This window comes from Molossus molossus, unplaced genomic scaffold (assembly GCF_014108415.1).
Source record: "Molossus molossus isolate mMolMol1 unplaced genomic scaffold, mMolMol1.p scaffold_m16_p_1, whole genome shotgun sequence".
NCBI classification, from domain to species: Eukaryota; Metazoa; Chordata; class Mammalia; order Chiroptera; family Molossidae; genus Molossus; species Molossus molossus.
In genome coordinates, this window is record NW_023425344.1 from 168,018,225 (window position 1) to 168,045,975 (window position 27,751).

General features: G+C 38.1%; 1 protein-coding gene across 1 annotated transcript in view; it reads right to left on the reverse strand.

The window, feature by feature from the left end:
- Positions 1-27,751, reverse strand: part of LOC118636816 — a 47,093-nt gene that overhangs the window by 17,380 nt on the left and 1,962 nt on the right. The window contains exons 2-3 of the mRNA XM_036271825.1: positions 2,577-2,698; positions 547-685 (exon numbers count right to left, since the gene is read on the reverse strand). Coding sequence (XP_036127718.1) covers positions 547-685; positions 2,577-2,698 — 261 coding nt within the window. The remainder of the gene's footprint in view (positions 1-546; positions 686-2,576; positions 2,699-27,751) is intronic.

Below are 27,751 nucleotides of genomic sequence, written 5' to 3' on the forward strand. Positions count from 1 at the left end.
AGGCTGACACTCTAACCGCTGAGCCAAACCGGCCAGGGCAATAAATCATTTCTTAAGATTATCATTGTCCTCTGAATCCATGTTCATCCAACAATATCTGATTAATATCTGACTTCTCAAGCAGACATTTTCATAGGGAGAACATTTCGTCCCCCTTGATTATATTTAACTAATATAACTATATTTCTCTTATAAATAAATCAGCATTATGGTTTATACAGGACTTTCTTTTGAGTGTGGAAAGGATGAGTCAGTTTCCCTGTACTCAGTCACTTATAATTAATTTCTGGACCTGAAAAGTCACTTCTGATTAAACAGTGTCTGTGAAAAGTAGAGATACCCTCCTGGGAGACATTGAACGGCCTAGATTTCACAGACAATATTTCTATTTAGTCTCCTTAACTGCAATAATTGGTAATGGATATGCAGTAGGTTGGCCTTTTGCTTTCAGAAAACATCAAAAGACTTTGTCAATAATTTGCATACTCTTGACATCTAAGGAAAAGTACACACAGAGTCATCAAGTTTGCATACGTGAGTGCCGACCTAAAGGTGCTGTCTGGTGTGAGCCACACACCATACAGTAGTTTCTGCTCATTTTTCCTTCCTCACATAATGAATCAATAAAATCTTCATCATAAAGGAATGCATCAACGTGAACTGTGGGTTCTGGCCGCTGCTGTATCTGGTGGAGAGAAGAAACACATCAAAAGAAACAAAGTACAAAGAAGTCTCTTTTTATTGCTAAATAAGGCAAAACATCAGTGGTTCATATGCTAAAATTCTGCCAGCAACAAGACACAGAAAGACTAGTTTCGCTTATGTCAGCAACTCTGCTCTTCTTTCATTTTATTTCTGAGACTTTTTGGGGTGTGGGGGTACTAAATTACTTCATTTGAAGGAATGATACAAATAAAAGAATATAAGTGGATAACTGGGTACAACTTATAGAAAAGGTAAAGGTACTTCTAACATGCCCGTACTGCTTTGGTGACCAGGGAAGTCACTCCTCTGACTATGGGAAGCCAGCCTAAGGCTCAGCTCTCATCACTGTCTCCCAGGGTGTGCTTGTCAAAGAGACGCTCTGCCATGACAGATCAGAAGCCCCGATCTTGCATGGTCACTCAAGTCTGATAGATTTCACCTGCTCATTCAGGTAATGAGTCTCAATTAAGTCATACAAATGGGAGCCATTTTGTCAGTGGCCAACTTTTTGATCTGTAATGATATAAAACATGGCCATGAGAAATATATAAAATTTCAGTTGAAAGGAGTATTTTGAGACCATCTTGTCCATCTAAAACAGTATATTTTACAAACAGAGAAACTGACCCAGAGAAATTTCTCCAAAGAAATGACTATACCTAGTAAGAGGGGTAAGGATGGAAACTAATACCAGATCATCCGAGTCCCATGTGTCAGTGACTTACCCATGAAAATACTTAGCAAGTAATCTTTGCCTACAGTCAAAGCTTTCAAATAATAACAACGTTGGTAAAACTTCATGCTTAAAAATAGTGGCCCTTTATTAATACTGGTGGTACATGATGTAATAATAAGTGGCTATAGAGAAAAAATATCTGATTCCTTCTACCTTAAATATAGTAAAATATCAACCTATTTGCCTGGAAACCTACAATATTACACACACACACACACACACACACACACACACACTCTATATTACCAGTATTTAAAATGTATGAACATGCACAAAGACCAGGAGGAAAGAAAGAAAGATAAAAACACTATTTTAGGATAGGAAATTGTGGGTTGATTATTAACATGCAATGAATATGTTTTCCTCATCTTATGTATTGTGATATATCATGATACTAATAAGACTGTTTTATTAATAACACTCAAACTGTATTATAGATATTTCTCTCAGTTTTAATACTATCCACTATTTTCCTCCTTTGAGAATCCACTCTGAGTGAGTGAATTTTTGCTAAGATCTACTAAGCGTTCACAATGTGCACAACACTATTAAAAATGTACAGGATTTAGTTCCTCTGCTTAGGAACTTACATGCTGAAAAACCATATGGAGGGCTGCTGTCTTCAGATCAGTGGGAGAAGAGATTATTATCATTAGCTTTACTTTAGGAAACAATATTTATAGCATATGTATCCCATAGGAGTTGGGATTGGAAAGGACTTGAATGAGGGATTGTCTGGAAAAGAAAAATGAGAACTAATTCTAGGCATAAGGGAATAAAAAAATAAGCAAAAATTGTATAGTGCAAAAGTAGGAGAAGGAAACAAAGAGGTAAACTTCACCATAGATAAAAGCCAGGGAAATGGAACAAGGAAGAGAAAACCAGGACAGTGCTGTAGGCAGGATCAGATTACTGTTAGGCCTTGACCTGGGGTGGGGGCAGCTGAGTGGTTGGCAAACAGAATGTTATTTGTTGAATGAACAGTATTGGGGAACCAGAGGGTTGGAGACTCAAAAGAAATGGGAACGTGGTTGAAGCACCAAATAAAAAATTATTTAAAGCAGGCGGGGAGGTTAGGGAAGAATTGGAGAATCCTCAAGTAGCACTAAGAGTAAATTAATAATAATGTATTTACTTTTTGGAGGGCCAGACGTTCTGAGAAAAGCATGGTTTCTAGAGGTAAGCAATTCCGAAGATCATCTGCTATGTTTTTCAAGATACTGTCATTATTATCTTGAGTGAACTCATCAAAATCTCCTGGAACAAAAAAGGAAAGAAATAGCTTTTATGGCTGTAGTCATACTTAGACTAAGTCATTACAGTGGGCATATTTTCCACCAGATATTTTTGATGTCAATTCATCAAAAATAAATAAACCTTCTAGCCAATGAAATATTCAAATTGTAACAGATGTTCCATGAAAAATGTTGGGTTTTTCTTTTTCCCAAACTGCTTAAAAATGTAAAGCTTAACTATTTCAGCATGTTATAGAAAAACAAAGGCATTTAAAAAATGTAGTATTTTAACTACTTTTACTCAAGAATAGCACTACCATTAGTTTTTAGGGTCTTAAACTCACCAGTAAGCAGTCAAATATTCCTTCTCTAACCACATCTTAGACGGTTAGGAGGCATCACACAGGAATTACTAAGAAAATAACTTTAATCTGAGAATCCCTATCTCCAAAAATATGTATCCAAGGACTTCAGATAATATGCAATTAACAGCTGGTGCCAACTGTATCATAAACTTTACAAAAATCATCTTGCTCTACTGCATTTGAACAGCAGATAAAACGATCCCCCTGCCGCCCTCCTCTGAAGTTTCTCAGTCTGAACCATACTCCTTTCTATGTCTCTGGGTCTACTTTGTTCATCAGCTTTTTTTGTTCATTATATTCCACAAATAAGTGAAATCATGTGATCTTTGTTTTTTCTCTGATTGGCTTATTTCACATAGCATAATGCTCTCCAGGTTCCTTCATGTCATCTCAAAGGGTAAGAGATCTTTTTTTCTTGCTGCTGCACAGTGTTCCATTGTGTGTATGTACCACAGTTTTTTAATCCATTCGTCTACTGCTGGGCATTTGGGCTGTTCCAGATCATAGCTATTGTAAATAGTGCTGCTATGAACATAGTGGTACATATATTCTTTCTGACTGGTGTTTCAGGCTTCTTAGGATATATTCCTAGAAGTGAAATCACTGGATTAAATGGCAGTTCAATTCTTAATTTTTTGAGGAAACACCATAGTGTTTTCCACAGTGGCTGCACCAGTCTGCAGTCCTACCAGCAGTGCACTAGAGTCCCCTTTTCTCCACACCCTCGCCAGCACTTGTTTGATGATTTGTTGATGGCAGCCATTGTGGCAGGTATGAGGTGATACCTCATAGTCATTTTAATTTGCATTTCTCTGATGATTAGTGACATTGAGCATTTTTTCATATGTCTCTTGGCCATGTGTATGTCCTGTTTGGAGAGGTGTCTAGGTCCACTGCCCATTTTTTAATTGGGTTCTTTGTCTTCCTTTTGTTGAGTTGTATGAATACGCTGTATTTTGGAAATTAGCCCTTCATCTGATGTATTGTTGGCAATTATGCTCTCCCATATACTGGGTTCCCCTTGCATTTTGATGGTTGTATGTTTGGCTGTGCAGAAGCATTTTAGTTTGATGTAGTCCCATGTATTCATTTTTTCCTTTGTTTCTCTTGCTTTAGGCGTTGTATCAGTGAAAATTCTGCTGTGTGTGATGTCTGAGATTTTGTTGCCTACATTTTCTTCTAGGATTTTTATGAATTCACGAATCACATTTATGTCTTTTATCCATTTTGAGTTTATATTTGTGTATGGTGTAAGTTGGTGATCTAGGTTCACTTTTTGCATGTAGCTGTCCAATTTTCCCAACACCATTTATTAAAGAGGCTGTCTTTACTCCATTGTATGCTCTTGCCACCTTTGTCACATATTAATTGAGCATATTGTCTTGGGTCAATTTCTGGGTTCTCTATTCTGTTCCATTGATCTATCTGCCTGTTCTTGTGCCAATACCAGGCTGTTTTGATTACAGTGGCTTTGTCCTATAACCTGATATCCAGTATTTTGATCCCTCCTACTTTGTTCTTCTTTTTCAAGATTGCTGTGGCTATTCGGGGTCTTTTTCAGTTCCATATAAACATTCGAAGTTTTTGTTCTAGTTCTGTGAAATATGTTCTTGGTATTTTAATGGGGATTGCATTGAATCTATAGATTGCTTTGGGTAGTATGGACATTTTAATGATGTTAATTCTTCCAATCCATGAACAAGGTACATGCTTCCACTTTTTTATACCTTCCTCTATTTCCTTTTTCAATGTCCTATAGTTTTCTGCAAGTAGGTCCTTTACTTCTTTGGTTAAGTTTATTCCTAGGTATCTTAATTTTTTTGCTGCAATAGTAAATGGGACTGCTTTTTAGTTTCTCTTTCTGTGAGTTCATTATTGCTGTATAAGAATGCTATTTCTTGATGTTAATTTTTACCTGCTACCTTGCCAAATTCATTTATTAAATCTAGTAGATTTTTGATGGAGTCTAGCGTTTCCTTATGTACAATATCATGTCATCTGCAAATGATGACAGTTTCATTTCCTCCTTTTCAATTTGGATCCCCCTTTTATTTTTATTTCATGTCTAATTGCTGTGGCTGACTTCCAGTACTATGTTAAACAAGAGTGGCGAAAGTGGGCATCCCTGTCTTGTTCCTGTCCTTTTTATTTTTTAATCCTCATCTGAGGACATTTTTGCATTTATTTTCAGATAGAGCAGGAGGGAGAGAGGAAGGAAGAGAGAAAGAGAAACATCGATGTGAGAGAGACACACGAAGTGGTTGCCACCCACATGACCCCAACCAGGGCTGGGGACAAACTGTAACTAAGGTAGGTGTCGTTAGCGGGAACCAAACCTGGGACCCTCCAGTCCATGGGTTGATGCTCTAACTGCTGAGCCAAACTAGCCAGGGCCTGTTCCTGTTCTTAAGAAAAATGCTTTTAGTTTTTGCCCATTGAATATGATGTTGGCTGTAGGTTTTTCATATATGACCTTCATTATGTCGAGATATGATCCCTCTATTCCCACACTGCTGAGTGTTTTTATCAGAAATGGGTGCTGGATCTTGTCAAATGCCTTTTTCAGTGTCTATAGATACGATCATATGGTTTTTATCTTTCATTTTATTTATGTGGTGTATCACATTTATTAATCTGTGAATACTGTACAGTCTTGCGTCTCTGGGATGAATTCCACTTGGTCATGGTGAATAATTTTTTTAATGTATTGCTGGATCTGAATTGCTAATATTTTGTTAAGAATTTTGGCATCTATTTTCATCAGGGATATTGGCCTGTAGTTTTCTTTCTTTTTTTTTTTTAATCCTCACCCGAGGATATTCTTCCATTTTTTTGTACAGATAGAGTGGGAGGGAGAGAGAGAGAGAGAAACATCGACGTGAAGGGACACATCGAGTGGTTGCCACCTGCACGACCAACCAAGGCCGGGGACAAACTGCAACCGAAGTACGTGCCCTTAGCGGGAACCGAACCCGGGTCTCTCCGGACCGCAGGTCAACGCTCTAACCGCTGAGCCAAACTGGCCAGGGCATGTAGTTTTCTTTCTTTGTAGCATCTTTATCTGGTTTTGGAATTAGAATATGCTGGCCTCATAAAACGATTTTGGAAGTCTTCTTTCTCCTTGAATTTTTTGGGATAGTTTGAGGAAAATGGGTGTTAGTTCTTTGAATGTTCAGTACAACTCCCTGGTGAAGCCGTCCATGCCTGGGCTTTTGTCTGCTGGGAGTTTATTGATTACATGTTCAATTTCCTTAGTTGTTATTGGTCTGTTCAAGTTTTCCATCTCTTTCCAGTTCAATTTTGGGAGACTATGTGTTTCTAGAAATCTGTCCAATTCGTCCAGATGGTCTAGTTCTTTAAGTTGTGAAGATAGTCAATTAGAAATTTTTCTTGTTTCCTGGAGGTAGCCTGTAGTGCTATGAACTTCCCTCTCAGGACTGCTTTTGCTGCATCCCATAGGTTTTGTGTTGTTATGTGTTCATTTTCATTCGTTTCCAGGAAGTTCTTGATTTCTTCCTTGATCTCCTTGGTAACCCATTGTTTAATAACATGCTATTTAGCCTCCATGTGTTTAAATGTTTTTGACTGTTGTTGTTGTAATTGATTGCTAGTTTCATGTCACTGTGATCTGAGAAGATGCTTGATATGATTTCAATCTTCAACATGTAGAGACTTAGTTTGTATCCTAACATGTGGTCTATCTTTGAGAATGTCACATGTGCACTTGAGAAGAATGTAAATTCTGCAGTTTTTAGGTGTAAATCTCTATAAATATCTATTAAATCCATTTGATCTAGTGCATCATTTAGAGCCTCTGTTTCCTTGTTAATTTTTTTGTCTAGAGGATCTATCCAGTGATGTCAGTGGGATGTTAAAGTTCCCTGCTATGATTGTATTACTGTGATTTCTCCTTTGAAGTCTTCCAGAAGTTTTAAAATATATTTTGGTGCTCCTGTGTTGGGTGCATATATGTTTACTAAGGTTATATCTTCCTGTTGGATAGATCTTTCAATATTACGTAGTGGCCTTCTTTGTCTCTAGTTATGGCCTTCATTTAGAAGTTTATTTGATCAGATATGAGTATTGTTACCCTAGCTCTTTTTTCCTTTCCATTTGCTTGGAAGATTTCTTTCCATTCGTTCATGTTCAACCTATGTGAGTCTTTTGTTGTGAGGTGGGTCTCTTGTAAACAACATATATGAGTCATGCTTTATTATCCAATCAACTACTTTGCCTTTTGATTGGAGCGTTCAATCCATTTACATTAAAGGTGATTATTCATATGTACTTATTTATTGCCATTTTTGTTTATTGTGGTTATATTTTTCTTCCTATTCCTTCTACTAATTACAGCAGTCCCATTAACATTTCTTGCAGTGCTGATTTGGTGCTAATATATTCCCTTAGCCTTTTTTTTTTTTTTTTTCTGTCTGGGAAGCTCTTTATTTCACCTTCTATTTTGAATGACAGCTTTGTTGGATAGAGTAGTCTTGGATTCAGATCCTTGTTTTTCATGACCTTGATTACTTCACGGCATTCCCTCCTGGCCTGTAGTGATTCTGTTGAGAGGGCAGCTGATAGCTTTATGGGGGTTCCTTTGTAGGTAACCTTTTGCTTATCACTTGCTGCCTTTAGAATCCTCTCTTTGTCTTTAACTTTTGACATTTTAATTATTATGTGTACTGGTGTGTGCCTGCTTGGGTTCTTCTTACTTGGGGCTATCTGTGCTTCTTGTACTTATATGCCTTTTTCCTTCATCAAGTTAGGAAAGTTTTCTATCACTATTTCTTCAAATATATTCTCCAACACTTGCTTATTTTCTTCTTCTGGAACTCCTACGATGCATATGTTCCGTTTCATATTGTCCCACAGTCCTCTTAGGCTGTCTTCCAGTTTTTTAATTTTTTTCCTTTTGGTTCTCTGAGTGGGTGATTTTTTTTCTACCCTGTCTTGTAATTCACTGATTTGATCCTCGGCCTCTTGTACTCTGCTGGTTATTCCTTCCAATGTGTTCTTTATTTCTGCTATGTCATTTTTCATTTCCGATTGGTTGGTTTTCAGTGCTTCTACATCTTTACTCATGCTGTTGAGCTTCCTCATGATTATTACTCTAAACTCTCTCACTCTGATACCTTGCTCAATTCCCTTTCATTTATTTCATCTTCTGTCGAATTATCTCGTTCTTCCATTTGGAATTTGTTTCTTTGTTTCACCATTTTGTCTGTCTCAGTGGGTTTTGGAGCCTGCCAAATTTTTCCTGTGGGTGTTGGTGTTCTGCTAGTTGTGACTCCCTCTTCTAGGTTTAGATGAATGTGGGAGGACCCAAGTTAAATACCACTGTCAAGTCTTACTTTCCTGGATAGGTCTGCAAGGCCAGGGAAGGTTCAGTTATCTTCTGGCTTTTTGCCTGAAGGCTATTAATCTCAGTTACTTGATGAGCCTTGGGTTGTAGCCCTCAAATGAATGAAAAAATCCTTCAGGTGTTCAGGGTAAGAGGATTTCCAGTGGGTGGGGCAGATGCTTGTTGGCTGATAATGAACCTCAATTTGCATTTCTCTGGCCTGGCCAGGTGGTGTTAAATTCCTGAAGGAGGGGCTGTTGCTTCTCCCCAGGGCTCTGGGAAGGGGCTCTTTGAGAAAGATGGCTACTGTCCTGTGTGGGAGTGGTTCAGCACAAAACTCCCAGTGCCCTCCAAGTCCCGAGTCTCTCCACACAGTTCCAGTCGGCCCTCCCTCTGCCTGAGCCCAAGGTGAGTGGCTGTAGTTAATTTAGTGCTCTATTCTGGCCCTCTGCACTGTGGAGCCAGCTTGGGATTTTAACCCTGAGGGAGTGGCTCACAGCAGAAACAGATGCTGTCGTGGGTTCCCAGCCCACCCTCTCGTGCCTCCATAGTTCCTACCAGGCTCGATTTAGTGTCCTTTTTCTGTTCCTGGTTATATGGGTCCTCTCCTGGTGCTTTTCTGTTGTTTTTTTCCCCCAACGATTTGTCTTTATTTTAGTTGTAATTCCAGTTTGGTCCTGGGAAATGGTCTTTGTTGCTTCCACTCACTCTACCACCAATTTGGAATCTCTCAAATGGAATTTTTAAAAATGTTTCTCTTCCTGAGTATTCATTATTGGTGTACAAAAATGCCATCGATTTCTGGATGTTAATTTTGTATTTTGCTACTTTGCCAAATTCATTTATTAACTCTAGTAGTTTTTTGGTGGAGTCCTTAGTGTTTTCTATGTACAATATCATGTCATCTGTGAATAATAACAGTTACACTTCCTCCTTTCCAATTTGGATGCTTTTCATTTTTTCTTCTTGTCTGATCACTGTGGCTAAGACTCCAGTACTATGTTGAATAAGAGTGGTGAAAGCAGATATTCCTGTCTTATTCCTGTTCTTAAGGGAAATGTTTTTATTTTTTGCCCATTGAATATGATGTTGGCTGTAGGTTTGTCATATATGGCCTTTATTATGTTGAGGTATGATCCCTCTATTCACACTTTGCTGAGTGCTTTTATCAAAAATGGGTGCTGGATTTTGTTGAATGCTTTCTCAGCATCTATTGATATGATCATATGATTTTTATTTTTCATTTTGTTTATGAGGTGTATCAAATTTATTGACTTGCGAATACTGTACCAGCCTTGCATCCCTGGGATAAATCCCACTTGGTCATGGTGAATAATTTTAAAAAATATATTGCTGGATCCGATTTGCTAGTATTTTGTTGAGGATTTTGGTGTCTACATGCATCAGGGATACTGGCCTGTAAGTTTCTTTCTTTGTAGTTCTTTATCTGGTTTTGAAATTAGGATTATGTTGGCCTCATAAAAAGAGCTTGGATGGCCCTGGCCAGTTCGGCTCAGCGGTTGGAGCATTGGCCTGCGGTCTAGTGTGACCCAGGTCTGGTTCCCGCTAAGGGCACGAACCTTGGTTGCAGTTTGTCCCCGGCCCTGGTTGGTTGTGCGGGTGGCAACCACTCGATGTGTCCCTTTCATATAGATGTTTCTCTCTCTTCCACTCTCTCCCTCCCACTCTATCTGAACAAAAAATGGAAAAATGTCCTTGGGAGAGGATAAAAAAAAAAAAAAATTAAAAAAAAAAAAAAAAAAGAGCTTGGATGTCTTTCTTCCTCTTGAATATCTGGAATAGTTTGAGGAGAATAGGTGTTACTTGTTCTCTGAATGTTTGAATTATTTTAATTGTCTCTAAAAATGTATGATTTCTAAGTAGCTCATATATAATTTTAAATAGGATGTAACTTATGTGTAAGTAAAATACTCTTAAAGTTAGCTACTGTCTGGGATGCCAAATGTAAATGGAAAGGACTACTAATGACAATATTTTACATTTCTCTTAAAAGACTTTCTTATATTGAATTCTCACTAGAGTAAAAGGAGCCGAAGGGGACTGTGTCTTTCTTACTGTTTTAAAATAACTGTAGAAGGAAAACATAAAGATCCTGAAAAAAAAAGGTCATCTGTCGCCATATCCGCTGCCCACCCAAATCTTTATTTGTTTTAATCCTCATCCAAAGACATGTTCATTGGTTTTTAAAGATCTGGGAAGGGAGATAGAGAGAGAGAAACACTGATTGGTTGCCTCCTGCAGGCACTCCAACTGGGGCCAGAGGTTGAACCCGCATCCTAGGTACTGTATCCTCACTGGAAATTGAATCCGAGACCTTTTCAATGCTCCTACTAACTGAGCCACATACTGGCCAGGCTAGATCTTTGTTGTTGTTGTTTTTAAGTAAGCTCATGATTCCCCTCTTAAACATAAAATAATTCTTGTGTTTGTTCAGAATGCTGTTTTTATATCACAAATGACAATTAATATTTATAATATTTTATCATTTACAAAGTTCTTTCACACAGAAACAAGATTATTTAACTATTATAAAAATCCATGTGAGGAAGACAAAGCAAGATTACATTGCCTGATTGATAGCTAAGGTAAATGAGTCTTCTAAAATTAAATGAATTGTGAAAAGTTACAAAGCAGGCCAATGGCAGTGCAAGGAAATAACCTAGGTCTTCTGCCTCTAAATAAAGATACTCCTCTTTTTCACTCTGTGTCCTTACATACAAAGGTTCTTTCTCTGCATAATTTCCCTTTAAGCAGCAGTGGTATTTATAAAGATATATTACTTGGCTCTTTGAACTGACGTGGGAAGGAAGGTATTTTAGGTCTTTTTCTTTCTTTCCTTACCTATACAGTGTAGTCTAAGTGGGTGCTTTAAAGTATTTCCGGAAGGAGGCTGAATATGAATTCTAGCAAAACAAAAGTACTATTAAGATTAATTCCAGCCCTGGCTGGAGTAGCTCAGTTGGTTGGGGCTTTGTCTTGTACACAGAAAGGTCGTGGGTTTGATTCCTGGTCAGGGCACATACCTAGGTTGTAGGTTTGATCCCTGGCTGGGACAACCAATAGATGTTTCTCTCTCTCTCTCTCTGTCTCCCTTACCCTCTCTCTAAAAAATCAATGAACATGCCTTTGGGTGAGAATAAAAAAAAACAACCCAAAAAAACATTCCAGGTTGTTTTGGGTGGAACTTAAATAGCATCTGTGATGCACTAAAAAAAAAACCTGGCCATTTTCATTTTCAAAATCTAATTAAGTTATTTCAAGGTGCTAATTAATACCTAGCATCTGCTTAGCTTGCCTCCAATGATAAACCACTAGAACCCTCTATGACTCACATTTAATTCCAATAATATCACTCACACCAGTGATCCTTAGCAAGATCTCTCAATTTTTAAATAGTATGATTACAGAAGCCAGTAAAAAATCTCATTATGTTAAACTAAGATATTTCATAGCCCATATCCTTCGGACTTTAATCGTGTAGCATAAATAACCATGTTAATAAAACAGAATTTTCATGTGGCTATGCCTTATAAAACAAGAGCCTTACAGTGGAAAAGGAACTTAGACTATGACCTATTACTAAATGGCAGAATCCACCTACCCATCTCTGATGACAGTTGTTCAGTGTTTGTTTGAACACATTCAGGGTCAGCATTTATTCCTCATGCTGAGCCAGAACCTGCCTCTCTATAACATTAATTCATTTTTTCAAGTTCAGCCTGAGAGAAAATATCATCTTTAACGCTATACATTTATTGAATGAGCACTTACAGCACGTTAGATTTTGAGCAGTGCTTTTCAGTCAGACACCTAAGAATCCTATAGGTGATACTATTATCATTCCTATTTTATTAAAAAAATATATGAGGTCAGAGATTAAGTTACTTGCCCCAGGTCATATCATCTAGAAAACTGTTGAGTTGGGACTGAATGCAGGTCTAACCCTGAACTCTTTAATTACTATACCATACAGCTTCTCTAAAGTGGCAAACAAGGCAGCTGGCTTGTAACAGTTCTATCACTACTTTAGTCTTCTCTTCTCCCTAGCTCTGACCATGGTTCTTCATATGATGTGACAACCATATCCTTTGCCATCTGACTGCTGTCTTCGTGTTCAACAGATCCTTTAAGCATGGCCCTAGAATGAACACAATTTGGCACAATCTAGTTCTCTAATCCACTACTACTTCAGTTTATTTTCGTCTATCACTTTGTAACATCTAGGACCCTGATCGCTATTGCAACTGGGTTATTAATAGATTTGGAAGGGGTGACGGTGACGGTGGTATTAGTGAAGGGCAAATGTCTTAAATAGTAATACGTGAAGCTGTAGGGAGCTGGAAAATGAAAGGTGAGAATGCCTGCGAAATCTGAACCATCACAATGGATTTCTAGCCATCTCCGTAGTTAAATACGTTTATTTGGGAGTCAATCCCCCAATAAACATGTATCACCAGTCAAGATGATACCATAAAATTATTTATTAAATTATACTCAGTCATTTAAAAAGGCAGTATTAATGAGGACTGCATTTGTTTTATCTTAATATCAAAGATATCAAGTAAAAATGAGAATTGGCACTTCTTGTCCTGGACAACAACTTCTGATTTAACCACATTCAAGGGTGAAAGAGATTTCTTCAGTTACAGCAGAGATTCTTCAATATGGCCCAGGTTAAGAGGATCCATGTATAGGCTGTATATGGTCCATAAAGGGTCTAAAGTTGCATGCTTGGTTGTGTACATAAATATGTATACTCTTCTAGAAAGAAAGTTCTTAAGAGGTCTTTGAAAATTATGGCCAGTATTTATTGAATGCTACATATAAGGCACTGTGGAAATTTTCAGCTCAATAAGGCTAAAAGTAGTTTGTTTGTTTTTTTTATCTTCACTCAAGGACATTTTTCCATTTTTTTGTTCAGATAGAGTGGGAGGGAGAGAGAGGGGGGAGAGAGAGAGAGAAACATCGACGTGAAAGGGACACATCAAGTGGCTGCCACCCGCACAACCCAATTAGGACCGGGTACAAACTGCAACTGAGGTACACGCCCTTGGTGAGAACCGAACCCGGGTCTCTCTGGACCTCAGGCCGACGTTCTAACCGCTGAGCCAAACCAGCCAGGGCTAAAATTAGTTTTATTATCTATCTGTGGTGGTTGGCAAATAATTTCTGAAAAGAAGAACAATATTTTTGTCCTAACAACAACTATAAAACATCAAAAAGGCATATGATTTTACTGAAGTATGTAAAACTGGAGTTTACTTAACACATAAGTATTTACTCTGTTATTAAAATTAAGTTCCTTAAACATTATTTTTAAAAGTTATTTAAATATTCCATTATATGTATAGTTTTTAAAATTTATCTTTATTGTTGAAAGTATTACAGATGTCCCCTCCCCCCCACTAACCCCTCTACCCCGCCCCCACCAATGCCTTAACCATTTACTCCTACTACTTACTACAGATTCAGATATAGTTATAATTGTGAAAAATTTGGAACACTGCAACTAACAATTTGATATACACTATCTCTGCATTTCTGACTATTTCCTTATTATAAATTCTTAGAAGGCTTTTTGCTATATATTGTCAAATTTGTTTCCTGAAAGATTATGCCAATTTACTTTAACATAGAAGAATATTTCTTATTCTTACAGCATTGAATATTACCATAAAAACAAACTTTGTTGTTTTAATTTGCATTTCTTTAATTACTAGTGAGGCTGAACATCTTTTAACACGTATAATAGCTATTTCAGAATGTGTGGTAACAGTATGTTGGTTGGAGAAAGATTAAAGAAAGGTGTTAATCAGTTGCCTAAGGACAGTAAAGTTTTTCTCAAACTGTGTATGTAGACGGGGAGGGAGTAGAGAAAGAAGAACTTCTCTAAAGGGTAATATTAATGCTTTAAAAGTTTCCCACTTAGCCCTGGCCAGTGTGGCTCAGTTGGTTGGGCGTCATCCTGTGCACCAAAAGGTTGCCCATTTGATTGGTCAGGGCACATGCCCGGGTTGTAGGCTCAATCCCCAGTAGGGGGTGTGCAGGAGGCAGCCAAATGATGTATTACTCTCACATAGATGTTTCTCTCTCCTGCTCCCTTCTTCTCTCTCTAAAAATCAGTAAAAATTTTTTCCTACTTATATTTAATTAAATATATGGAAAAAGAGAAGTCACCAAAGCTGATAGTCTATAAACAAAACCCCACTTTTTATATCTAGTCAGGTATTAAGTCCCTCACTTTGTCTTTTATTTATTTATTTATTTTATTTTTTATCCTCACCCGAGGACATTTTTCGATATTTTGTTCAGAGAGAGTGGGAGGGAGGGAGAGGGAGAGAGAGAGAGAAACATCGATGTGAAAGGGACACGTGTGCCACCCACACGTCCCAACCAGGGTCGGGGACAAACCGCAACTGAAGTACATGCCCTTAGCGGAAACTGAACCCGGGTCTCTCCAGACCGCAGGCTGATACTCTAACCGCTGAGCCAAACCGGCCAGGGCTGTCTTTTAAATTCTACTTTCCTCTATTCCCATTTCAACTACCTCATAGCCACAGACATCACCTCAGACTTAGAATACCATTTCAAATGCACAACTAGCTCCTTAACATCAGTTTCTCCTCACTATAAAATACCTTACACACCTATTTTAAACTAATCTCAAGATAGGCAAATCTCTTCAGTTGTTTTTCATATTCACTCCTGTTCATACTGTTCCTTTCAACTGTATAATGTTGCTTTCTGCAATAAGGATCAGTCCAAGTTACTTTGTCTCCATGAAGCTTTACTTTTGATCTCTAGCCTTCACTCACCCATACCCTTACCTCTAATGACTTATGATGCATAATTAAACATTGGGTTATATATTAACTATTATTCATTCATATCATATATTACTCTGAAGTTCCTATTCAAACTTTAAAAATTTACTGAAGTGACTTCTGGTTCTAGACATGACTGTCCCCTGCTCCTCCCCTCTAAATACCACGAAATATCCTGGAAATAATTCATAAAGGACTTTAAAAGCTAGAAAGAAGAATATGAACTATCTAGGTGCCTCAGAATTTAAGGAAGGTCACTGAGTGAGTTCCCTGGGTTTTATTGTTATCTTCCATATAGCCTGGACTGAGCACTGGAGAGACCTGCATTCCAGAACCACCAATAGGCAAAGACCAAAAAGAGAACGAAGAAAAGCCTGCTTTCTCTTACCAAAGGCTGATAAAGGGGAGGAGTAAGAGACCTACTGAGGAGCCCCAATACCCTGTGTCACACCTCTGGGCAGTGGCAGGTTACATCTGGCAGTATCAGGGGAGCCTGCTGTCTCCAGGCCCTCTACCTAGTTGCATAAAGAGACCTAGACTTGGCAGCTCCCAGACTTCTGCCTAGTGGCAGAGAGCAAACCAGGCCCTGTATTGCTTGTCTCCATTTCCTAACCAGTGGAAGGCAGTTCAGTGACATGAGCAGTTCAGGAAAGTGAGTTTCTCTATGCAGATGACACCAACATAGACTGAGCAAGAATCCCAGCAGTGCCAAACGATACTGCCAAAGCAGACCTAAATAACACTGCAAGGGCACTGAAAAAATAAATTGTAATTAAAGCTGCAGCCCACCAAAGTAGGCCAGAACCAACTGGTTGAACCTAAGCAGGGCAACTACCTACTAAGATAGAAGAATTGATAAGATAAAGAGTCTTAGCACAATATCCAGACCAAGAACAGGAAAAATCATAAGTTGAATCTGGCAATCCAGATGCTAATATTCAAATGAATCAAAATTTGGATGATCAGACAAGGATTTTAAAGCAACCATCATAAACATGCTTCAATAAGCAATTAAAAATTCATTTGTAACAAGTGAAAACACAGAAAATCTCAGCAAATAGAAGTTGTAAAAAAAATATTAGAATAGAAATTATAGAACTAAAAAGTGCAATAATAAAAATTTATAAAAACTTGCTGGATGTGCTCAATAGAGATGAGAGGACAGAATTAGTGAACTTGAGGACAGAGCAACAAAAATGTGAAAAACAGAGAAAATAGACTTAAAAAAACAAAAACCCCAAACAAAAACTGAACAGATCTGTGGAACAACAACAAAGGACCTTACATTAGTATAAGAGTTCTAGAAGTGGGAAAAAGAGTGTAGGCTACAAAGTAGTTGAAGAAAATATAACTAAAAACTCCCCAAATTTGGTGAAAGACATAAATCTACAGATTGAATGTCCTATCCAAATAGGATAGAACCAAAGAAATCCACACAAGGACAGATCATAATTAAACTTCTGAAAATAAAAGACAAAGAACAAACCTTAAAAGCAACAGGAAAGAGATGATTCATTATGTATAGGGGAATACCAATTCAAACAACAATGAATTTTTCACCTGAAACTACAGGAGCAAGAATAAAGTTACAATATTTTTCAAGAGCTGGAAAAAAAGGACTAAGGGGATTATTATTCAGGAATAAAGGAAAAATAAAGATATTCTAGGATAAAGGAAAACTAAGAGAATCTGTTGCCAGCAGACCTACCCTTAAAGAATGGCTATAGGTTGTTCTACAACAAAAAGGAAATAGCAGAAGAAGACATGGAACTACAGAAAGAATAACAAAATGGGTAAAAATAGAATAAATATATAAACTACCTTTCTCCTTATTAGTTTATTAAACCATATTTGATGGTTAAATCAAAAGTTATAAAACCATGTAATATAGTGCTCAGTGTATATAGAGGAAATACATAAACCAGTAATATTTAAAAAGTAGGGGAGGGTAAAAGGATCTAAATGGAAGATTTCAATATTTCATTCGAGTGATAAAATGTTGGTACCAGATGTTGATAAGTTGCATATTATACTGTAATACTCAGAGCAACCACAATAAAACTACATAAAGAGATATACTCAGACACATGATAAATCAGAATAAAATTCTAAAACTATGCTTATAACCCACAGGAAGGCAAGAGGAAATAAAAAGATGTTGAGAAATAGAATACACAGAAAACAAAATGCCACGTAAGTTCTAACATATCAACAATTACTTTAAAGGTAAATGGTCAAAATATATCATTTAAAAGACAAAGATTGGCCCTGGCCAGTTTGGCTCAGCGGTTAGAGTGTTGGCTCCTGGACCAAAGAGTCTTGGGTTCGATTCTGGTCAAGGGTCCCCAGCCAAGGTCAGGATTTGTGTGGGAGGTAACCAATCAATGTGTCTCTCACATCAATGTTTCTCTCTCTCTCACCCTCCCACTCTATGGAAAAATATCCACAGGTGAGGATTAAAAAAAAAAAAAGACAAAGGTTGGCAAAGTAGATTTAAAAAACACAACCCAGATAGGCCAGTGTGACTTAGCTAGCTGAGCACTGTCCTGTGCAACAAAAGGTTGCTGGTTCAATTCCCAGTCAGGGCACATACCTGGGTTGTGGGTTTGAACCCTGGATGGGGTGCATATGGAAGGCAACTGACTGATATTTCTCTCTCATATCAATATTTCTCTCTCTCTTCCTCCTTCTAAGCATGTCCTTGGGTGAGGATTATAAAAATTAAGCCCAGCTGGTGTGGCTCAGTGGTTGAATGTCGACCATGAACCAAGAGGTCACCAGCTAGATTCCTCATCAGAGCACGTGCCTGGGTTTCAGGCTCAATGCAAATTAAAACAACTATGAGGCATCACCTCACACCTGCCAGAATGGCTACCATCAACAAATCATCAAACAATTAAGTGCTGGAGAGAGTGTGGAGAAAAGGGCACTCTAGTACACTGCTGGTAGGAATGCAGACTGGTGTAGCCACTACGCAAAACAATATGGTATTTCCTTAAAAAATTAAGAATTGATCTGCCATTTGACCTAGTGATTCTACTTCTAGGAATATATTCTAAAAAGCCTGAAACACCAATCAGAAAGAATATATGTACCCCTATGTTCATAGCAGCACTATTTACAATAGCTAAGATCTAGAAAGATCTCTTACCCTTTGAGGTGACATGCAGGGACCTGGAGAGTATTATGCTAAGCAAAATAAGCCAGTCATAAAAGAAAAGTATCACACGATCTCACTGATTTGTGGAATATAATGAACAAAATGAGCAGGTGAACAAAATAAGCAGGCCAACAAAATAGATCCAGAGACATGGAAGTAGGGAACAGACTGACAGACCTCAGAGGGAAGGGAGTGGGGTGGTGGGGAGAGATAAACCAAAGAACTTATATTCATATATGCATAACCAATGGACAGACAACAGTGCAGTGAAGGTGGGGGTGGGGTGGGGTGGGGAGGAAGGTGTCAACCGGGGAAAAATGAGGGACTTTTGTAATACTTTCAACAATAAAGAAAAATAAAAAATAAAAAACACAACCAAACTGTATATGCTGTCAACAGAAATTCACTTCAAACATGTCAAAGGATGGAAAAAACATACTGCACAAGTATTAGTTTAAAAAATAGGAATGGCTATATTAATATGAGATAAAGTAAACTTTATTTATTTACTGAGACAAAGTAGACTTTGAAGCAAAGAAAATTACTAGGAACGAAGAGGAACATTACCTAATGAGAAAAGAATCAATCCATTAAGAAGACACGGTGACCCTAAATTTGCATATGTCAAACAACAGAGCTTTAAAATACATGGAGTAAAAACTGATAGAGCTGAAAGGAGAAATAGATAAATCCACAATTATAGCTGGGGACTTCAGCATTCCACGCTCATCAACTGATAGAACTACTAGGCAGAAAATATAGAAGAACTGAAAATATCTTCAACCAACAAGATCTAATAGGTATTTATATAATACTCAACTAAATAAATGCAGAATATAGTTTCTTCCAAGTACCCACAGAACAATCACCAAAAAATACTGTGGGTCATAGAACAAATATCAAAAATTTAAAAATCATACAGAGTATGTTCTTGACCATAATGGAGTCAAACTGGAAATCAGTAACAGAAAGACAGAAGACAAACCTCTGAACACTTGGAAATTAAACATCACACTTTTAAATAATAATAGCTACAGTAATCAAGACAGTATGGTACTGGTCAGAGAGAGATATAAAACAATGGAAGAGAATAGAGGACTCAGAGATAGATCCACACAAAATGTCCAGCTAATTTCCAAAGATGCAAAAGCAATTCAGTGGAGAAAGGATATCCTTTTCAACAAGCCAGAGCAAATGGATATCTTTAGGGAGAAAAACAAACAAACTTCGGCTAAATTCCATACCTTGTACAAATATTAACTTGTACAAAAATTAAATGTAAGACACAAACCACAATTCCTTTAGGCAAAAACAAAACAAAACCACGACCTGAAACTATTCATGTAGTGTTGTAAAATTTTTAAACAAAGAGAAAAGTAAAGAAAGGAAAACATTTTTGGGATCTGGGGCTAAATAAAGAGTTCTTAAACTTGATATCAAATGAGAAAAAATAAATAAATTGGACTGCATCAAAATGAGAAACTTTTGCAAAGCAAAGCCTGTTTAAGAAGATGAATAGACAAAATAGACAGGGAGAAGACATTTGCAAGTCACGTATCTGACAAAGGGCTTATATGCAGAATATCTAAAGAACTCCCCAAACAATAGTAAAAACGACAAACAAATATTTCATCAGAGGATATACAAATGGCAAATAAACACATGAAATGATGTTCTGTATCATTAGGGAAATGGAAATTAAAACCCAATGATATATCACTTACAACTATCAGAATGACTCAAATAAATACTGATAATACAAAATGCTGACAAGAAACTGGATTACACATATATCGTTGAAAATGTAAAATGGTATAGCCACTGTGGAAAACAGTCTGGCAGTTTCTATGAAACTAGAATTGCACTTACTATAAGTAATCACACTCTTGGACATTATCGCAGACAAATGAAAACTTATGTTAATCCAAAAATCTGCACATGAATGTTCACAGAAATATTATTTGTAACAAAGGCTTTACTGGGCTGGATACACTACTCAAGACTGGTGCCTAGGCTAGGATGGCAGAACACTTAGGCTGGTTGGGCGTCTCACTCTTCATAGCTAGCTGGGGCTTCCTGACAGTATGATAATCTCAGGGTAGTCGGGTTACATACATGATGACTAGCTTCTCCCAGAGCAAGCATTCCAAGAGACAGAAAATAGTAGTTGCCAGTTTCTTAAGTCCTGGGTCTGATACTGGCATGTTGTCACTTCTGCCATATTCTATTGACCAAAGTTGTCACAGCTCCCACCAAGATTCAAGGAGAACACAGACTTGACCTCTCATGGAATGAGGGTCAAAGAACTTGTGGCCATTAAAAAAAAGCTTTATAGAGGTAGAATTGACATACAATAAATTGTACACATTTAAAATGTACAATTACATGTTTTGACGTATGTATACAGCCATGAAACCATCACTACAGTTAAGATAGTGACTATATCCCTCATCCTCAAATGCTTCCTCATGTGCACTTGTAATCTCTCCTACTCCTCTCCAATCTTCCCCTATCCACCAAGCCCCCAGCAATCTATTTCCTATTATTATAGGTTAGTTTGCATTTTCCAGAGTATTATATAATTGAAACCATATAGAATGCAGTCCTTTTTTAGTATGGCTTCTTTCACTTATCATAATTCACCCATGTTGTTGCACTTAGAAACACTTTACTCCATTTATTTGCTGAGTAGTATTCCATTATAAAGATACACAATTTGTTTATCCATTCACCTGTTTCTAATTGAGATGCCTCCCTTCTTCCCTTTTCTTGCCATATTGGATTAGCTAGATGCTCTATTACGATGCTGAACAGAAGTGATGATGACACATCCTAGTCTTGTTTCTCATCGTAGGGGAAAGAAATTAGTCTTGAATTCAAGTATGACATCAAGTCTGTCATACTTGATTTTTCATAGATGCCGTTTATCAGGCTGAGAATGTTCCCTTCTATTCCTAGTCTGATGAGAGTTTTTATCTGGTGAAGATGCTAGATACTGTCAAATGCTTTTTCAATATCTGTTGAGATAATCATAGCTTTTCTTTTTTAAAACTGATTTTAGAGAGGGGGAAAGGAAGAGGGAGAGAGAGAGGGGGGAAGGAAGAGAGAGGGAGGGAGGGAGGGAGAGAGACACATCAATGTAGGAGAGATACATCGATCCAGTTGCCTCTCATATGCACCCCAACCAGGGATCGAACCCACAACCTAGGTATGTGCCCGGACTGAGAATTGAACCTGAGACCTTCCAGTGCATTGGACTACGTTCTAACCAACTGAGTTACACTGGCCTGGACAGTATCTATTGTTAGTTACTATGGTGAATTCCTTTGATTGATTTTCTAATGTTAAACCAAGAGTGCATTCCTGGAATAAATCTACTCATTCTTGATGTATCATGGCCATTTTTTTTTTTTTATTTTTTTTATTTTTTTTATCCTCACCCGAGGATATTTTTCCATTTTTTGTACAGATAGAGCGGGAGGGAGAGAGAGGAAGAGAGAGAGAAACATCGACGTGAAAGGGACACATCGAGTGGCTGCCACCCGCACGACCAACCAGGGCCGGGGACAAACTGCAACCGAAGTACGTGCCCTTAGCGGGAATTGAACCCGGGTCTCTCCGGACCGCAGGCCGATGCTCTAACCGCTGAGCCAAACTGGCCAGGGCATGGCCATTTTTAATATACAACAAATGTGATAGAGAAAAAAGTGCAACTATTTTTATTTGATAAAAAAATTTTAAGAAGTAACCATTTGATCGATATACTTTTTTAGTTTTTGAAAAAAACAATCTATTTTATTGCCGCGTATACTTGATAACTCTCACAAATTCATATGGTCTCAATAAAGACAGGAAAATCTTTAAGTTATGTGGATACTACCTCAGTGGAGCAATCTCCTGTCTGACAAATGGAAGTAGATAAAGGCTTTGCTTTTTATTTTAATTTTTTTTAAGTGAGCCTTTTTATTGTTGTTTTTTCAGGCTTTGCTTTTTAAGATTTGTGGGAATTTCAAAGAATCTTTAACAGCTCTGTAGCTGATGTTCAGCAACATGTCCAACTCTGCTCAGTGAAGGTATATTTAAAATATAGGATAGAGAGAGGCTTCTAAAAGCTTCTAGTAACCTACTGTTATTTTCCTGAAGCATTTAAATATTTTCTTGACGATTTTGTTAATTTTCTTGTAGCAAAATACAATTTTCTATCTTTTTTAACTTGATTCTTAATAGAAACTTTTATGGGCTGTTGGTTTGACTTCCTCATTTGTATTTGCTAATGCTGAAAAAATTCAGAGTCTTCAGAATAGCATTTGTTAACAGTTAGCTGTTCCAATATATTTTTTATGTGCTTACGGGAGATCTCACTTGCAGGTCTGGCTCTCAGCTTCCTTCATGGATTGCAATCACCCTCCTACACTTTGAAATCGAGATCAAGAGCCCCCTTTATACACATACAGATTCCCTGCCACAAGATCATAATCAATGAGCTGAGGTCCTGCTGTATTTTTCACTCATTTTTGGGGGGTATCCTTGTGTGCTTGTCCCTCAGACTTGGTCCATCCTTCCTATAACGGTATTCATTTGTTTCCTAGACCTTTGGCCTAAGCTGTTACCAAGGTAAAAATGTAGGCTTCTACCTTTATTTCTTGTATGTCTTCAGTTTACATTAGACACTGACATGTGCTTGGCTCTGCCTTGGTTCAAGTTTCTGGTTCTACCAACCTGATCCTAAATGATCCCAGGATTTAATAATCCCACCATTCTTTCAAAGACCAAGAATACTATTCTGCCTTTTGTGTGTTTAAAATTATTGTGATTTTACCTGCTAGCAGATATTTGTTAGTTTCATTAAACTCTATGAAACTCAAAACCAAAGTCATATTACTATTACTGTCTCTTGATATTCCATTAAATGATATAAAAATTCAAGGAGAGTCATAATTACTAAAGGTCTAAACAAATGCCATATAAGTAAGACATAACATAATGCAAATGACTTAATGCTAGAGATAAAAAAATGACTTCTCCTGGAAGGAAATTAATTAGAAAAATACAAAATGAAAGAATCTTCCATGCTGTATTTAAAGCCACTTCATAAAAAGATCTACTGAGAGTTTCTGTTTGAAAAGATGAGAAAGTTCTGGAGCCGCTGGGTGGTGACGGTTGCACAATGTGAGTGCACTTAATGCCACTGAACTGTACATTTACAGATGGCTAAAATGGTAAATTTTATGTTATGTATATTTTACCACTAGAAAAGGTACTCTAATACATTACACTACTTTTATTTAAGATTTATATTAAACCACACTACTTCATTTTAAGCTAAGTGACACATTTCTTTTTTTTTTTTTAATCCTCACCTAAGGATATTTTTTTCATTCATCTTCAGATAGAGTGGGAGGGAGGGAGAGAGAGAGAGAAACATTGACGAGAGAGAACATTGACTGCCGCCTCCTGCATGCTTCCAACTGGGGATTTGGCCCACAACCTGGGCATGTGCCCTGACCGGGAATCAAACCGGTGACCTATTGGTGCATGGATTGATGCTCAACCACTGAGGCACACCAGCTGGGCAATAGTCATGTTTTAAAAAATATTTACATTAACTTGAGGCTTCTGGTTAAAATGGTGGAGTAGGTAAACACAGCACTGGAATCCTTCCACAGCCACATCAAAATTACAACTAGCTCTGGCTGGGTGGCTCAGTTGGTTGGAGCATTGTCCTGTGCACCAAAGGTTTGTGGGTTCAGTTCCTGTTCAGGGCAAACACCTAGATTGTGGGCTTGATCCCCGGTTGTGGTGCATATGGGAGGCAACTGACCGAAGTTTCTCTCTCTCTCTCTCCACACCTTTCTTCATTCTCTAAAATCAATAACAAATATCCTTAGTGAGGATTTAAATGATAATAATAATATTTTTAAAAATTACAACTAAATTACAGAACTATCATTCAGAATCGCCTAAAATCTAGCCAAACAGAAGTCCTATAACTAAGAATATATAGAAGAAGCCATGTGGAGACTGGTAGTAGGGGCGGAGATGCAGAACAGGCTGGTCCCACACCCACATGTGGTGCTTAAAAATTGAGAGGGACATCACAGCTTCAGAGGTCCCCTTAAAAAGTGGAGGGTCCCAGCCCCACACAGGTTCCCCAGCCCAAGGTTCCAGTGCTGGGAACAGGAAGTTCCCATACCTTCTGGCTATGAAACCAGTGGGGGCTGTAGCTGAGTGAGAAGAAGGTTGCTGGAGTCTCAGGCGTTCCTCTTGAAGGGCCTGTGCATGGACTTACTCAGACTCATTCACTGTGAGCTCCAGCCCTTGGTACAGCAGCCCCAAAGATGCCAGGGGCATACAGGGAGAAACTGCATTATCTGGCTTTGGGCGAGGGCTGGAGGGGTAGCTTTCTCTCAGACAGAAGTGTTGGCAGAGGCCATTGTTCCTTTGCTTAGCCCTTCCCTCACAAAGCTGGCAGGCTGGTGCCATATCTGAGTCTCCACCTACCTGGCTAACACTGTTCACCCTGCCCTGGTGATTCCCTGAGACCCTGTCCCACCCAATGTGTGGGCCCACCCAAGCCATTTCCAGTGGCTTTTGCATATAAACAGCCTGTCCTGGCTCATGCTTCAGACTTCCCTAAAATTTTTCAAAGGTTTGCAAATCCCAAACAAGCAGCATCTCGTGACCTGCAACTCTTGATAAGTGGTCCTGGTTCTGGCACTAGCAGCAGTTGGCCTCAGTTTGCACCTTCGCCTCTCCTGGGCATCTCCAAGCCTAGCACAAGTAGCAGCCATCTTCAGATTGTTGTGGCACATGATCTTGGCCTGCACCTCCCAGGAGGCCCCAGTGGACAGCTTCAGACCACGCAGAAACACCATCCCACCAGCTCCACAAATGACACACTCAGTGGGTGGACCAAAGCCCTACTGAACTGAATCTTGTTCCACAGGGTCAGCTGAGGCACAGCAGATCCTCAACAGTGGTTGAGGCCAGTCCTTGCAGCTGACCAACCTAAGCAATCAAGGCTCAACTACAACTGAAAGGTGCACACAGCCCACACCAGGCATAAGGGGGGCGGTGGAGAGTGCACTTAGAGCACACAGCTCAGGTGACTGGGAGGCTGTGCCACTGGACCCTATGGGACACCTACATCATGAGACCTCTCTACCAAGATTGGGGGATGTAGCAGCTCTACCTAATACACAGAAACAAATACAAGGATACAGCCAAAATGAAAAAACAAAGAAACATGTCCCAAATGAAATAGAACAAACTCCAGAAAAATAACTAAACAAAATGGAGACAAGCAATATACCAGATGCAGAGATCAAAACACTGGTTATAAGGATGCTCAATGAACTTAAGAGGAAGAGCAGATGAACTTAGTGAGAACTTCAGTGAAGAGATAGAAAACATAACCAGAACCAGTCAGAAATGACCACGCAGAAACACCATGCAGAAATATAATAACTGAAATGAAGAGTATATTAGAGGGAATCAACAGTAGAGTAAATGAAACAGTGGAATAACTCAGTGATTTGAAAGATAAGGAAGCAGAAAACACCCAATCAAAACAGAAAAAAAAAAAAAAAAAATGAGGATAATTTAAAAAGATCCTGGGGCAACTTCATGCATATCAATATTTGCATCGTGGGGGTGCCAGAAGAAGAGAGACAATAAGGAAATGAAACTCATTTGAAAAAAAAGTGATGAAAAACAAAAAAACCCTTCCCTAACCTGGCAAAGGAAATAGACATACAAGTGCAAGAAATACAGAGGGTCCCAAAGAAGATAAACCCAAAGAGGCCCATGTCAAGACACATCATAATTAAAATGCCAATGGTTGAAGACAAAGAGAGAGTCTTTTTAAAAAAATGTTTTTTTCTTTATTGATTTTAGACAGAGGAAGGGAGAGGGACAGAGAGATAAACATCGATGAGAGAGAACACTGATTGGCTGCCTCCAGCATGTCCCCCACTGGGGACTGGGCCCACAACCTGGGTATGTGCCCTGACCGGGAATCGAACTGGTGACCTCTTGGTGCATGGGTCGACGCTTGACCACTGAGCCACATTGGCTGGGCTAAAGGGACTTCTTTAAGAAGAAGGAGAAAAAGATAAAAAAATATGAATAAAATGGCAATAACTACATATCTATCAATAATTACTTTAAATGTAAATGGATTAAATGCTCCAATCACAAGACACAGTGTGGCTGAATGGATAACTAAACAAGACCTTTATATATGCTGTCTATAAGAGACTCACTTCAGATTGAATCACACACAGACTGACAGTAAAAGGATGGAAAAGGCTACAACAAGAGATAAAGAAGGACCCAGAAATTCCACTTCTGGGCATTTATCTGAAGAAACCCAAACATTAAATTGAAAAGACATACAGGGTGGAGCAAAAGAAGGTTTACAGTTGTGAGTATATGAAACAGTTTATTCTCACATTATTATTTATTATGTATTTTCCATACGAACAACTGTTAACCTACTTTTGCCCCACACAGTTTATATCCATATGTCCATTGCAGCACTATTTATAATAGCCAAGATATGAAAGTAACCAAAGTGCCCTTCAATAGATGAATGAATATAGATGTGGTACATATATGCAATGGAAGATAATGAATAAAGATGATGTGGTACACATATACAATGGAAAATGACTCAGCTATAAAAAAGAATATCATGCCATCTGCAACAGTCTGGATGGACAGGGTATTGTGCTGCGTGAAATAAGACAGAGAAAGACAAATGCCATATGATTTCACTTACATGTGGAATCTAAAAAACAAAATAAACAAACAAGCAGGCCAGAAACAGATTCATAGATACACAGAACATTCTGACAATTGCCAGATGGGAGTGGGATAGGGGAATGGGTGAAAAGGTGAAGGGATTAAGAACAAATTGGTAGCTGCAGAACAGTAATGGAAATGTAGTCAAGTACAACATAGGGAATATAGTCAGTAATATTTTAATAACTATGTATGGTGTCAGATGGGTACTAGATTTACCAGGGTGATCACTTCATAAGTTATACAAATGTCTAATCACTGGGTTGCAACCCTGAAATGAATATAATATTGTACATCAACTGTAATTGAAAAATTACTTAAAAATATTCATGTTAATAACATTCTTCAGAAACTCAGGTAGTTTTCTAAATTTTTTTTTTTTTTTTAACAAAACTGCTTGAACTCCTCTAACTACAGGGTCTGCTGGAGAAAGGCAGAGAAAGTGCTTTAAAAAAAATAAAAATGTATTTTTAGCCACTGAAACTGTGTCTTCTTGTTCACATTCTAATCTCCCAAAACATGCATTGAAATGTTCCTGATTTTGAAAAATGGAGTCTCA